The 14017-nt window shown below is 36.3% G+C and overlaps 1 protein-coding gene and 1 non-coding gene across 2 annotated transcripts; both read left to right on the top strand.

The window, feature by feature from the left end:
* The first annotated feature begins 254 nt into the window (after positions 1-254).
* On the top strand, positions 255-360 carry LOC145118095 (small nucleolar RNA R71). Its single transcript, XR_013713078.1, has one exon. It is a non-coding gene; the product is annotated as a small nucleolar RNA R71 (small nucleolar RNA).
* Positions 361-7789: 7429 nt separating this feature from the next.
* Positions 7790-9071, top strand: LOC145112913 (uncharacterized). Its single transcript, XM_079049028.1, has 2 exons — positions 7790-7985; positions 8182-9071. Exons 1-2 carry the CDS (start codon positions 7961-7963, stop codon positions 8826-8828), a joined length of 672 nt encoding a protein of 223 aa, XP_078905154.1. The 5' UTR covers positions 7790-7960; the 3' UTR covers positions 8829-9071.
* Positions 9072-14017: the final 4946 nt, after the last annotated feature.

The raw sequence follows: 14017 nt of genomic DNA, 5'->3' as shown, positions 1-14017 counted from the left end.
CCATTTTTGTCGTTCGCTGATCCGTGTTCTCTAATTTTGCCATTATTTCACCCAATTTCAAGCTCCCTCCATTACCACCTCTTGAAGCATCTTCTTGTGGATTATTATATTCTCTAGAGTGTTTTGCGAACTCTTTTATTAACTCTTTAATTATGATCGGATTCTTCTTGGTCATTGGCCCTTGAGAATCAAGACGTTGCCTAATTGTAACGTTCACCCCATCATAAAATATGGACACCTCTTGTTGTGCATTCAAGTCATGTTGAGGACAATTTCTAAGAAGTCCTTTGTACCTCTCCCAAGCTTCATATAATGACTCCGATTTCTTGTTGGAAGTTGTATATCTTCTTCTTTAGATTTGAGATCTTTGAAAGAGAACTAAACTGTTCAATAATCACATCTTTAAGATTGTCCCATGTTCGAATAGCTCCAGGTGCGAGTGACTCAACCAAAACTTTTGCATCTCTAGTAAGAGTTATTGGAAGTATCCTTAGCAAAATTGTATCTCTATTAACATTTGGTACATTGAAATAGTTGGCAATGTCCAAGACTTCATCGATGTGCTTGAAGGCATCTTCATGGTATTTCCCATAGAACAAAATATCTTTAAGCATAGCAAGAATATGCCCATTGAGCTCAAAGTTGGTGGTTGCTGGAATTTCGGGTGGCACAAGACCCGACCCATTATCGTTACACAACCTTTTCTTGTTCTCCTCCATTGTCATATATGTTATGTCCGCCATTTCTTCAACCTTGCCTTTTATTTCTTCTTCTGAACTTTCTTTGGTATATGTTTCTGGCTCGTATCCTACTTCCTTCTTGCTTGGAGTCTTCTCAAAGTGCTTTACTTTGTCGGATTGAAAAGTGTTGTTAGACTCTCCGACCTTCTTGTCTTTCTTCTTGTGGAAAGCTGATTCTGGATTTTTGAGTGGTGGAATTATTGGAGTTCTGGATCCTCGGGTCATATATGACTTAAATAAAAACAAGACAAAAACAAAACGCGTAAAATGAATAAAAATAACTAAAATAAAAATTGACTGTAACGTGACAACGGCGTGGCCAAGATGCCTAAGACGTGGCTACTGATCAGACTAGAAAAATATAATAAATGTAGAAAAATAACTTTTTACAGTTTTTACGCCATAAAAAGGATCGAATAACAAAAAGCAATTAAACTAAAAATCAAATAAGTCGTTCCCCAGCAACGGTGCCAAAAACTTGATGTGCACAGAAGTACCTACTAGTTTTAAATTTATAAACCTAACTAGCTTAACTAATTTATGCACCTATAGGTAGTGTACCTAGTCAGATTATAGAATAGTTTGGGTAAGTCGGGTGTCGAACACAAGGAACGAAATTTAATTTATAAAATAAACTTCTAATTAAACTAAGTGGGTGTTTGGGATAACTTTTTAAAATAGCTTATTAGATTTTTAACTTTTCAAAAAGCTAATAAGCTAAAAAAAAGTGTTTGTGTATTTAAAAAGCGTTTTTTAGAACAGCTTTTTGGATAGGAAAAAGTAAAGATTTCAAAAAGCTGGAAAATCCTAGCTTTTTAGCTTTTTAGTCATTTTACTCCTAAAAACAACTTTTCTTATCCAAACACTTTTTAAAATCAGTTTTTCCTAAAAGTCATAAGTTAATAAGCACTTTTCTTAAAAATCACTTTTGTGATAAAAAAAAAAGCTAACACAAACATGCCCTACGAAAACAAACTTAAACTTGGGGTTTTTACTGATTTTGCAAGATCAGGGGAACTTAAATCAAACTACTATTAACTAAATAACTATTAAAACTAAACAAGGAAGAAAACGACTTTTACTTCAAGATTTAAAGAGTACTTCTGTTCAGTTCCGATTTCCCTCTCTCATATGGTTGATTTCTAGTGGATGGATTATATTGATTACCAATTCATTAATTTACTAGTTATTATGATCAAATATCTAGCTGTACCAATTTATGAATTTCCATGCAATGATCAAGCATAGGTTAAACAAAAATCAATATAAGCACAAATTGGACTATGAATGATAAACCTATTAGTTACGTTCCAATGATCAAGTTAAGCAACCAAGCATAAATTAAGATTAATTATTCTCTCTAACACAGTTAAAGTTACTAGCTATAATTACCAAATCTAAGATGTGATTAATCATAGCTCTAATTATTTAATGATCATAAACAATTAAGTAACAAATTCATGCAACTAGAATGATCATCTATCACACGGAACTTGATTAATAAGAAATATAACTAGAACTTCAACATGCTAGGAATTTTAATTATCATACACAAGTGAAAATCAACATAAATTATCCATAATTCAAAATCGACACATAAGGATCAGGTTCATCTTAACCAAACAGAAGTATAAGGTTTCTAGCCTCTCAACATAACAGGAAAACACACTAAATCAATGCAATTTGGACTAGACATGAGTAATGCTTAGCAAACCGAATATATCTATGTAGATTTCTTCTAAATCTCTTCAATTCTTGAGCTCCAATCGATTTTTGATATTCCCTAGGTTTTCCAGAGGGTTTTAGTTGCAATCTTTCTTATAAAATCATCTAGAAGTCTCCTAATTTGACCTAATGTCCTAGTATTTATAGTTTCCTTAATTCTGACCACCACGACATGGGGCATAGGCGTCACGTCGTGGTCTTCTATTAAATTATGTATTTTCCAAGTCAACTCAATGATCATGAATCTTCCAATTGCCATCGTGTGGTGTAGAGTATCCACGTCGTGGGCTTCAGACTGCATGCCTTCTTTGTCTTCAAATGTCTTAGCCCATTCTTTCATTCTTACAGCTCCGCATTAGCTTCCTTTTCATCCCGAGCATGTCTTTGCTACTACAAAACAGATTTCAAACATAATAAGTACCTTATGTCCTAAAATAAGCATAATTATAGCTAAAAGTATTAGAAATATGCACGAAATATATGACTAAATTTGCACATATCACACTCCTACACCCTTATCACTAATCGGCCTCCATTACTTCACACCTACAAACGCCGCACCTTCCCAATTCAACACAATCCAACCACCACCTAAACATCAGTCACACCTACCACCATTATTCCAAATTCCAAGAGTGCTGATCATGCCATCGAAATTGATTCCCAACAAAACTGAGTTCCTTCACCTTATAATCCTCCAATCACATCTACTCTTCTGTGTTTACAACCTTTTAGTCTTTGTCCCAACCCAAAACCAACAAAACCTTATCAACCCTCTTCCTTTCATACCAATCCAAATTACTCCCAAACCGAACCTCCTAACTTTACCATTGCCAATTCACAATCATAGTGACGCTCAACGATGTCCGTGGAGTACTTTGCTTTAATGTGAAATGGTACCTGGTCATTGGTACCCCAGAAACCAAATCTTAATATTGTTTATTGTAAATGGGTGTACAAGTTGAAGAAAGATCAAACCAGTATGAGAAAACGATACAAAGCACGCCTTGTTGCCAAGGGATTCATGGAACAACTAGACGTTGATTATCAGGAGACATTTAGCCTCGTTGTCAAATTCACAACAATTTGTGTTGTTCTCTGCTTATTTGTTTCACAAAAATGGTCATTACGACATCCTGATGTGCAAAACGCCTTTTTACATGGGGATTTAAAAGAAATTGTGTATTACAGCAGCCACAAGGCTTTGTTGACCCCACCAAACCAAATCATGTTTTCCTTCTCCAAAAGTCACTATACGACCTCAAAAAGACTCTGCGAGCCTAGTTTAATAGGCTCCCTCACAGGTAACATTTCCCAGGTTATTGATTAGGTGGTGCACAACCTAAGCAAATCATTTGTTATACAAGATTTGCGTGTTTTGTCCTATTTTCTAGGTGTCGAGATACATTATCAATCAGATTCAATCCTTCTATCTAAACAAAAGTACATACTTGAACTGCTTCAAAGAGTCGATCTCTCTTCCTCCAAACTGGTACCTTCACCTATGACTATGAATGCTAATCTGGCTATTGGTGATAGTAAATATTTTGATATTCCTGTTCGGTACTGACAAGTTGTTGGTGCTCTCCAATATGTCATTCTCTCCAAGCTTGACATGACGTTTGTGGTTAACAAAGTTTGTCAATTTATGCATTCACCCGCAGAAAATCATTGGTCCGTTGTCAAGCGTATCCTTCGTTATTTACAAGGAACTGTGTCTTATAAGCTGAAACAACAAAGCCATTCTAATCTCAAGCTATATACTTACACTGATACTACATATCCGTTCATTATAGCCTACTCTAACGTGGATTGGGTTGGCTATCCAAATTACCGATGATCCACCGGGGGCTATGCGATATATATTGGTTCTAACCTTGTTTCTTGGTCTGCTCGCAAACAACGCATTGTCTCTCGGTCATCAACAGAATTCGAGTACAAGGAACTAGTAGATACGGTTGCTGAACTTACCTGGCTTCAAGCCCTTCTGGAGAACTCTATGTCCCTCTAAAATATGTCCCTATATTATGGAGTGATAACTTAGGTGTTACCTATCTTTCAGCCAATCTTGTATTTCATGCACACACCAAACATATTGAAGTCGATTTCCACTTTGTTCGTGAGAAAGTAGCTCAAGGAAATCTTTCAATTCAGTACATCAACACAAATGACCAGATTGTTGACATTTTCACAAAGTCATTATCTTCACAACGATTTCTACAGTTGCGGTCCAAGTTGCGGCTCGCTCCTTGGCCTTAGTTTGTTGGGAAATATTAGATGATAATAATAAATAATAATATAGGTATCTTAATTACAATACACAATAAAATTACAAAGTTTATTGACAGAAAAATTATATGAATGAAAAGTTTCGTTTCCCATTTTTTTTGTTCATGTATAGTGGTGTTTGTGGACTTGGCCTACCTTTAATTTCCAGTACAAAGTACAAACTTTAAGGGCTTTTAATGATAGAAGCCTCATAAACTCTGTTTTAAATCTTCCACCCACATCACATATGTGGAGCAATGGAAAATTTGTAAATTTACAATTTAGCATTCTAAATTTCCTAACACATTCTTCATGACCATATCACAAATTAAATAAAGGATTAATTGAAGTTGTCTAAGCCCACCTTCGCTGATAAGGGGTTCCAGTATAGGTTACATCTTGGTTGACAAATTAGTGAGCCCAGTAAGCAACTTTCGTGTGACATGTGTCTTCTTACTATTTATGGAAAGTTATAAAGAGAAGTAAAACTGATTTTCAATGACCAGTATTAAAGAAGTGACCTTGATTTTTTAATCACAAAAGAAAATTGAAATTTTATTATCACGAACGAAGAAATTGCAACGTTGTTACGTAAGAAACGTGTATCTTCCAAACAAATGTTAATATCGTTGTTTTTATTGTAAGATCAGTATCTATTTGATTTTTTTATTGTTTACAAACTTTATGGTGTTATAGGTGACAATGTGACATAGAGCTATGTTAGCTTTTGCACATAGACAAAAGATCCGGTTTTTTTTTTCTAAATTTTATTGTGCACAGTAATTTATATCATTACGATTTTAAACATATGGTATAAATGTATAATACTATTAGAATGGACGAAATCTGGAAAGTCTAGGTAAATCCAAATTAAAAGAAAGGGAAACAAATAAAATGAAAAAGGCATCCAATGGAAATGGATGATGCATAAAATATTTGAAATGATGAAATTAAATCAAGAAACAATCATCTCCATCCAATCATTTCCTCTTTACTTCACATCCTCACACTATATATATATATATATATATATATATATATATATATATATATATATATATATATATATATATAGAGAGAGAGAGAGAGAGAGAGAGAGAGAGATAGAGAGAGAGAGAGCTATGTTCAAATGTGGATTGACATCTATTCTACGGAAATGCGGACAATACTATTCTATGATAATGACAAAGAAAATATGTTGTTTGATGATATGAATACGTTCAATCTTACATAACTATTGTCATTATCATACATTCTCACTAATTAAATCGTTTATAAGGTTATTATAGACTTTTTATTTTTATTCTCATTCTGTCAGGATGTTGTCAGAATGTTTATTGAGTCGTATTCTGTAAGAATGAAAATGAATGAAAAACGATATGTGAGAACAAAAATAAATAAGAAATTAGTGAGAATGCATGAAAATGACGATATTTGTGTGAGGTTGAATGTATTCACATCACTAAACAACCTATTTTGTTAGTAATTCTCATAGAATAGCAATGTCCACATCCACACAATAGTTGTCAATCCACATTATAACCTAGCCCTATATATATATATATATATATATATATATATATATATATATAGACACACACACCCCATTAGATTATAAAGCGGTGGATAAAAATGAGGACACTGTCGTTATGGTAATATTTGATAAAGTTTTAATTAGTTTACTAAATGGCTTCTGCCCAACGGTATCAGGTGTTGTCTTTCGTTCTTGAGGTTAAGGGTTCAAATCTCGTTGTGGATATATGTAAAGTTTAGGAGTAGTTTAGAAAACAAATTAAATTTTTCGTTAACAAAATTAGGTTTTTTACTTTAATTTTAAGTATCGTTATTTTCTTTCATTTTCACAAATCAAGAGCATCAATCAACCAATTTCACAAATCAATAGAAGTGATCAAAGGGTTTTCCCCTTTGTAACCCATGAAAGAATACTGAAAGAGCATTGATCAGACGTATATTGTGTTTTTAAGCATCGATAACTTCCTGGTATCACTATATTATCTTAATTTCACAAATAAGGAATACAAGAGCATTGATCAATTGTATTTTTGATATTTGAGCATCGATCAAAGCGTTTTCAAAAACATCATTTAGTGGTTTTTGATCATTATGAAAAGAGCCTTTGAACGTCATTTTTAAATTTAGAGTTGAAGCTGATATTCATTTATGAACATATGTTAATTTGCTCGTTTAAGTTCATTTATCTGATTTTGAAGCTCATATTCATTTATGAACATATATTAATCTTGTTTTTGTTCATTTATCCGGTTTGAACCATGTGTTCAATTATGAACATATGTTTATTTAAGAATAATTGTTAATCTGCTTGTTTTATGTTAAGTTTGAGAAAAATAATCAATTTGTTCATCACAGGTTTAAGAGAGTAGCTTCATAATCCATTTGGTCAATTTCAAATAAAATCAAAGCCTAACAATCTATTTACCTTCCATAAATGACAGAAGCAAATATAACAATTCTTATATTATTTAGGATTTGATTTTTATAATTTTTTTGTTTGTTCATTCGTGATATGAATTGTATTTAAGTTACCACCATATCCTTTATGCCTAAAATCTAATGTAACGGTTAAGAAGTTGGTTATTTAGTTGGGTGATATTATTTGGTACTATATTGAACTTTATATAGACGCACATATATAACCCACACATAGTGACTGTTCCCACCTCTAAAATATTATTAGTGTTTTATGATTATGAGCTTTAAGAGGGATTCGATATAGACCGTACAAATAACACCATTTATCATATCTTTGAACCTGTAACAACTAACAAACTACACATAATCCTAGCATATTTATGTAAATTAATAATGTTCTCTCAAACTTGTCAAAAATATCGGTTTTTGTCGTGTCATTATTTTGGCGTTAATCGTTTAACATGTTTGTTTTTTGTTTTCATAAAAAACGAAAAGGCAAACGAAATATTTTATATTTGTATGTATCAAAAAATATTTACTTTTTCTAATACCAAAAGTTGTCTTTTTGAACGTTACAATTATTAAAAATTCTACATATACTAATATTTTGAAGGAAGGAAAAAATATATAATATTCATATTTGCATCGAAATTCAATCGCTCCAGCTTTTATTCACACACCACTCTTCGTGCCTTCCTTCCTTCTTCATCTTCATTGGCACTTCTTCATTCACACACACACACACACCTAATTGCTAAGAACTATAAACGATTAGCATGGATTATTCACATAATATATCATGTATGCATCACATCTCTTCTATCTCATATTTTAGTTTCCTGCATTTTCTTAAGATTGTCTTCTACAAATACAGAATTTGTATAAGTGCCGACGATCAGCAATGCATGATTTAAATTCTGCTGAATTGCTTTATCATGTATTGGGTTTCCTCGATTATTTGTTATATTCTCGCAATTTAATTGCTCGAAATTCGCAGGGAAACAGAAGATTCAAGTGGAAACTGCATTTGAATCTGTTCGAGTTCAGGGCTCAAGGAGTTCGGTAAAAACTGAGGGAGGCGAAAGGCGGCGTTGGCCGTCGTGGAAGAACCTCAAACGGCGGCTTGGATGGAAGCGAATCAACATCATGGGGATTTGCGGGACATCTAACTGGGTTCTCCATACCAATTCCGGAGAAGAACCATTGATGAGCTCAGCGGATCAATCTCCGGCTGCTTTGGAAACGATAAACCCACCGACGGGATCTATCATCGGTCAGATTCCGGCAGGTGGTGGTACGACCATGAACCTTGCAACGGCATTGGCGGCAGATCGTCGGCAATTAAACGTGGGACCAACGGATGGATTGAAGACGACGAAGCCATTGAAATCGATAGTGAGACTGTTTGAAGGAATGGACGGCAGCAGGGTTGTTAAGGTAGCGGAGAATGACGCCGATGACAACGGCAGCGGCGTGAGAGGGATTGGTAACATGTGCTGCTTGTGCACAGAGAGAAACAAAGGTGCGGCGTTGATCCCCTGTGGGCACACCTACTGTAGGGTGTGTTCCAGAGCGATGTGGTCGAAGCAAGGGTCGTGTCCTCTTTGTAACCGTTCGATTACAGAGATTCTCGAAATTTTCTAAAAGTCTGCTGTTTTTGAAAAAGAAAATGGAGAAAAAGAATTAAGAGGGTGGAAAGTGTCAATTAGACAATATTGAGTGGGATTATGCAGCAATCATGTAATAATTCCCGCTGGATCCCTTTCAATAATCCGTAGATATTTGAGGTGAAAAGTGATTTCCTCAACTCATTTTATGGTAAAAATCGGACTTTTGCTACATATTTTATATTTTTCAGATGAAATATTAAAAAAAAGTTGTTCCATATAGTCATTGATCCGTAGTACCAAAAGAATAAGGCATTTTAAAAAAACGATTCTGAATTGGTTGATGGATTCTGAATTGGTTGATGGTTAATTGGTTATTTTACATGGTGTATCTAAATCACAAATATCGTCTATGTAGTATGGGGTGTATCGTCCCACGTATCAACGTCGTCCATGAATTGACATTTATTCACGTCATGTGCAACTCATAGGTTGGTAGGGGTCTGGGTTGGGTATAGTTTTCGGGTTTCAAATAGTATTCATAGGTAAGTAGGGGTCTGAGTTGGGTATAGTTTTCAGGTTCCAAATAGTTCAAGTCAGGTAGTTTGAGTTTTTTCATATACAAAAAATAATTGATAACCAAACTGTATTTAATTCGGGTATGCATAAATGGGTAATTTGGGTATTAGGTTGGGTTCGGGAATATCGGATATTACCCGAAAAAAGTTACTAAAAGTTAAATAGAAAAAAAATCAGCATGTTAAGTAAACTGTAAGGACCGATTGTTTAACTTTATTTTCAGTTCAAAAAAAAAAAAAAACTAAATTGTCTTTTTTCTTATCACAAAGCTATGTGTTTGCCACGGTGGAAGGCCACCACAACCAACCATACCAGCTTGTTGCGTGGTCGTAGCCGTGATGAATTTTGGTAACAACCACATTACACGATGGCGAATGGGATAAAACTCGATGTATTTCTCTATGACTAGCCGATTGCAAACACTTCACCAACAAATCAAAACTGCAATTTTGAAAATCATTTTGGGCTTAGACACAACACCCCCAAATATTCGAACATAGAGTCATCCCAATGTGGTTTTGTAAACTTGCTCCAAAGTGTATCCCATATCCAACAAACACCATTTTTTCAACAACAATAACAACCTTTCCAACCCTATCTACAATCATTTAAATTCGATTTTGTATTTCAACAACCTTACCAAACATAATCACAGCCTTCACAACCAAGACTTTAAAAGCAATTCACAATCGGATTCTCCAAAATTGGTAGCGGAAACACAAATAGGACAACATGTTGGTGATTTATGTTATCAATGTTATTTAAGTGTAATGGGATTAACTTGTTAACCAATGTGATATTGACAAATATTGAACAAGTAAGGGTGGCGCGGAGTGCACACTTGTTTGAGTTTATCTTGATTCAAATTACACTATTATTTAGGAGCGAATCCCCTGAACCGTAGGACTCTGGGGGGCAACGCCCCTAGTAGCGGGGTCCAAGGGGTAAAGCCTTGACTAGGGTCAAAATGAAAATTTGAGAATTTTGACCCCTGACATAGAACCGATATAAGGTAGTTTAATGATGGTTTTGTGGCAGTTTGTAACTGTCAATATGATAGCTTATTGACAGTTTTCGGACCAGGAGTTATATCCTGTTTTTGGTCATTTGAATCTGGTACACACAGAAGATAATAACATTTATCATTATCTGTTTTTGATCTCATACTAAGTTTTATCTATTATTGTATATTATGTATTGTATTTTAGCCCATTAGTTAGCCTTTTGTATTAAGATTTAAGCCCATTGTACTTTGTATTTATTCCTTGGTTGTTTAATGAAATCCTCATGGGGAAATCATTATCAAACATGGTATCAAATCCCTAATTGATCTTGGTACTCTTTCCGGCCCTACTTCTCTTCTTCTTCCTCATGTCTTCTCTTCCTCTTCTTTCTTTCTTCCTGTGATCGACCATTACAGACAAATCCAAGCCCTTCACTTGCACCAACATCAAGTCCCATATTCCCCTCCTACTCGATCTCAATGAATTGAATTATGATGCATGACGTGAACTTTTCTCTACTCACTGACATGCATATAGTGTTTATGGCTACCTCGACGGCACCACCAAACCCAAGGATCCAACCGATGCCGATTGGGACAACCTCGACAACTTGGTCAAATCTTGGTTGTACAGTACTATGACACAATCCTTTTTCACTATGATCCTCAAACCTAAGTCTACTGCCCACTCTATCTGGACCGATCTTGAAGCTCTATTCAGGGACAACAAACACTCACGAGCCATTGAACTAGATAATAAGTTGCATTCGTTGGTACAAGGTGACCGCTCCGTTACCGACTATTGTCAAAAAATAAAGGCCATTGCAGACCTGTTGGTAAACATAGACGCACCGGTCATGGAGAAAACCCTTGTCACATACATGCTCAATGGTCTCTCTCCAAAGTTCGAGAACATCTCCATGCTTATCCGTCACAAGGACCTACATCCTTCCTTTTTGGAGGCCCGATCAACCCTTGTTTCTAAGGATATCTGTGTCAACCACCATCACTCATCTACTCCATCCCATTCCGATCATGCCTTCGCCCCCAAGTTCTTCTAGACGGAAACAACAACATGCCTGAATAGCGCAACCAACAGAATCGAAGCTCTTCAAACCGATGCACGGGAGATCCCTCTAACAACAGAAGGTCTCAACCCTCTTCCTCACAACTTACTATTGGTGCACGCTACCCCCCCCCCAGCTCACCCCTAATCTCCATACTACTACCCATTGGTTACGTATGGTTGGCCTGCTTCTTCACCATGGGTCGTTCCCCGCCCACTGCAGAACATCCAAAAGCAGCGTCACCAACCACCATTTGAAGGTATACTCAGCAAGCACCCGACGAGTCCTTCAAGTCCATCTGCTACTCCAGTCGCATACCACACTGTTGCAGATCCCAAATCCATTCCACCACCATAGCAGTGGTTTCCACCACTCCCATCTGATCAACCAACTGAATTAACCGCAACATTCAACACCATGACACCCTGTAACATCTTGATGTGAGGTACTTCCAAATTAAACCCCCTTTAATTCATTTATATTGCATTTGGTCCCAAAGTTAAAGAATTATATGCTAAAGGGGTTAAAGGGCATTGTTGTAATTAGGAGCCTTCGGAGTACGCTGGGCGTACTCACTAAATGATGAAACCCTAACTTTTAGGGTTTGGTTGGTATTTAAGCATCCTTGTGGCCTCATTTCCCTTCACATTATCAGCCTCCACCCTCTCATTCGTGTTTGAAGCCCTAGTTCTCTTTGAGAAGCCATTTCTAGCCTAAAAGTGTGTGTTTGTGTGCTTAGAATAAGAAGAAGAAGAAAGGAAGCCAAGATCATCTTTGGAGAGTGGAGCACTTTGGATCTAGGATTTATTCTTCATTTGCAACCCTTCAAAGGTATAAAGCTTGTAACTTGATATTTCAATCATGTGGATCTAGAAATGGGTGTTTCAGTAATACCTTTTAGTCCCAAATGTCTTATCTTGAGCATGGCATGTTCTTGACGATTTGATTTGTCCTTTCAGGCCCTAGGAGGGGTCCTAAGTCGTAAAAATGAAGTCTCAATGGTTAGTTTTGCTCCATGCATCTTGTAGAATGTCTTAATGGATTAAGACCTTGAGTTAAGCACTTATTGGGCATGTAAAGTCATAAAGTTAGAAACTTTATGACTCTAGAGTGTATTTGAGCCTTGGATCAAAAATATAGACTTAAGTGCTTAAGCCATTAAGCACTTATTAAGTTTTAAAGGATACGAGAGTACGCCCCGCGTACGAGGTCAACCACCCTAATGGTGGTCAAGTGTGAGGGTTTGGAGTATGCTTAGCGTACCTCCGGAGTACACCCCTCGTACTCGCACTGGGTCAGCCCGTATGAGTTGACTCGGTTGGGTTTACTCAGTTGACTTAGTGGGTTTGACCAATTGACTTTGACTTTGACATTGACCAAGTTTGACCTTGAGGGTATTTAGGGTATTTTGGGGTTTTGATGAAATTGGTCATTGGTGGGATTAGGTGCCGGTTAGAGAGCTAAGATTCGGAGTCGGGACCTCATCAGCTTCTGTTCAGTTTGTAAGGCGAGTTTTCCTCACTGTACTTGCGGGTCGAAGGCACCAAGGCCGGCCCATTAGATTGCTATCCTGGTTTATCGCATGTTGGTATGCTGTAGTGATCTGTTAGATCTGTATCCTGGTAGATAGGATGATGCTATGCTTAGTGATATGTAAGATCTATCTGATTTTCTGTTGACTGGATATATGTATGCTTATCTATTATGTATATGTCGACATGGTTTGTGTGTGTGGTTGGGTTGAGGTGGACCAGTGTAGACTGCAGGCTAAGAGACCCAGGGCGTCCCGGATAGGCTGAAGGCCCAAGAGGCGTACCAGTCAGGCCGAACGCCCGGAGAATGTTCCAGATAGGCTAAAGGCTCGGTGAGGCGTACCAGTAATATTGAAGGTTCTGTGAGCGTACCAGATAGATTGTAGGCCGGTGGGGCGTTCCAGTTAGGCTGAAGGCTCTATATACATGTTGTCTGTATTTATGCTTATGTTATGTGTTGGTACTTTGGGGGATCTCACTAAGCGTTGGCTTACAGTTTTGGGTTATGTTTTAGGTACTTCGGATGATCATGTGAAGGCAAAGGCATGACCGTACTCATCCTCATGTTTTGACTTATGATTTTGGGAGAATCTGATGTTGAACATGTTTTGAAAACCATGTTTGTAAAAAATTTGTGAAATTGGTTGGTTTTAAAAATTTTAAATTTATCATGATTTTATGAGTGTTACAAGTTGGTATCAGAGCCTTGGTTTGAGTGATCTGGAGGAACAATCGTGTGAATCCAGTCTCAAACTAAGGAAAAGATTTTAAAAATGATTTTCAAATTGTTTTTAAAATAATAAAAGAGGATGTGATGTGTACGATCAGCCGGAGCCAGTAAGTAGACCCCAAATTACCACACTGTTATTGATTTTGTGATATGTTAGAATAGCATGCTAGTGATAGGCTAGGGATCTTCAGGAATTGCATGATAGAATTTCATGATTATATGATGCCTGATAACCTAGGGTTCTTCCTTATATAAAATTGACATCATTACTGTAGTTTCTTAGTGTATGCATCATGGTTATACATAACTAAGATT

The sequence above is a fragment of the Lactuca virosa genome, chromosome 5 (genome assembly GCF_052849685.1).
Source record: "Lactuca virosa cultivar CGN04683 chromosome 5, Lactuca_virosa_CGN04683_v6, whole genome shotgun sequence".
Lineage (NCBI taxonomy): Eukaryota > Viridiplantae > Streptophyta > Magnoliopsida > Asterales > Asteraceae > Lactuca > Lactuca virosa.
The sequence above is the reverse complement of the archived record's forward strand: the minus strand, read 5'-3'. Positions and strand labels throughout refer to the sequence as shown.

Coding starts and splice junctions, on each gene's coding strand:
- LOC145112913 (XM_079049028.1), top strand. CDS start 7,961: ATGGATTATTCACATAATATATCAT. Junction 7,986..8,181: donor TTATTCACATAATATATCAT/GTATGCATCACA, acceptor CGAAATTCGCAG/GGAAACAGAAGATTCAAGTG.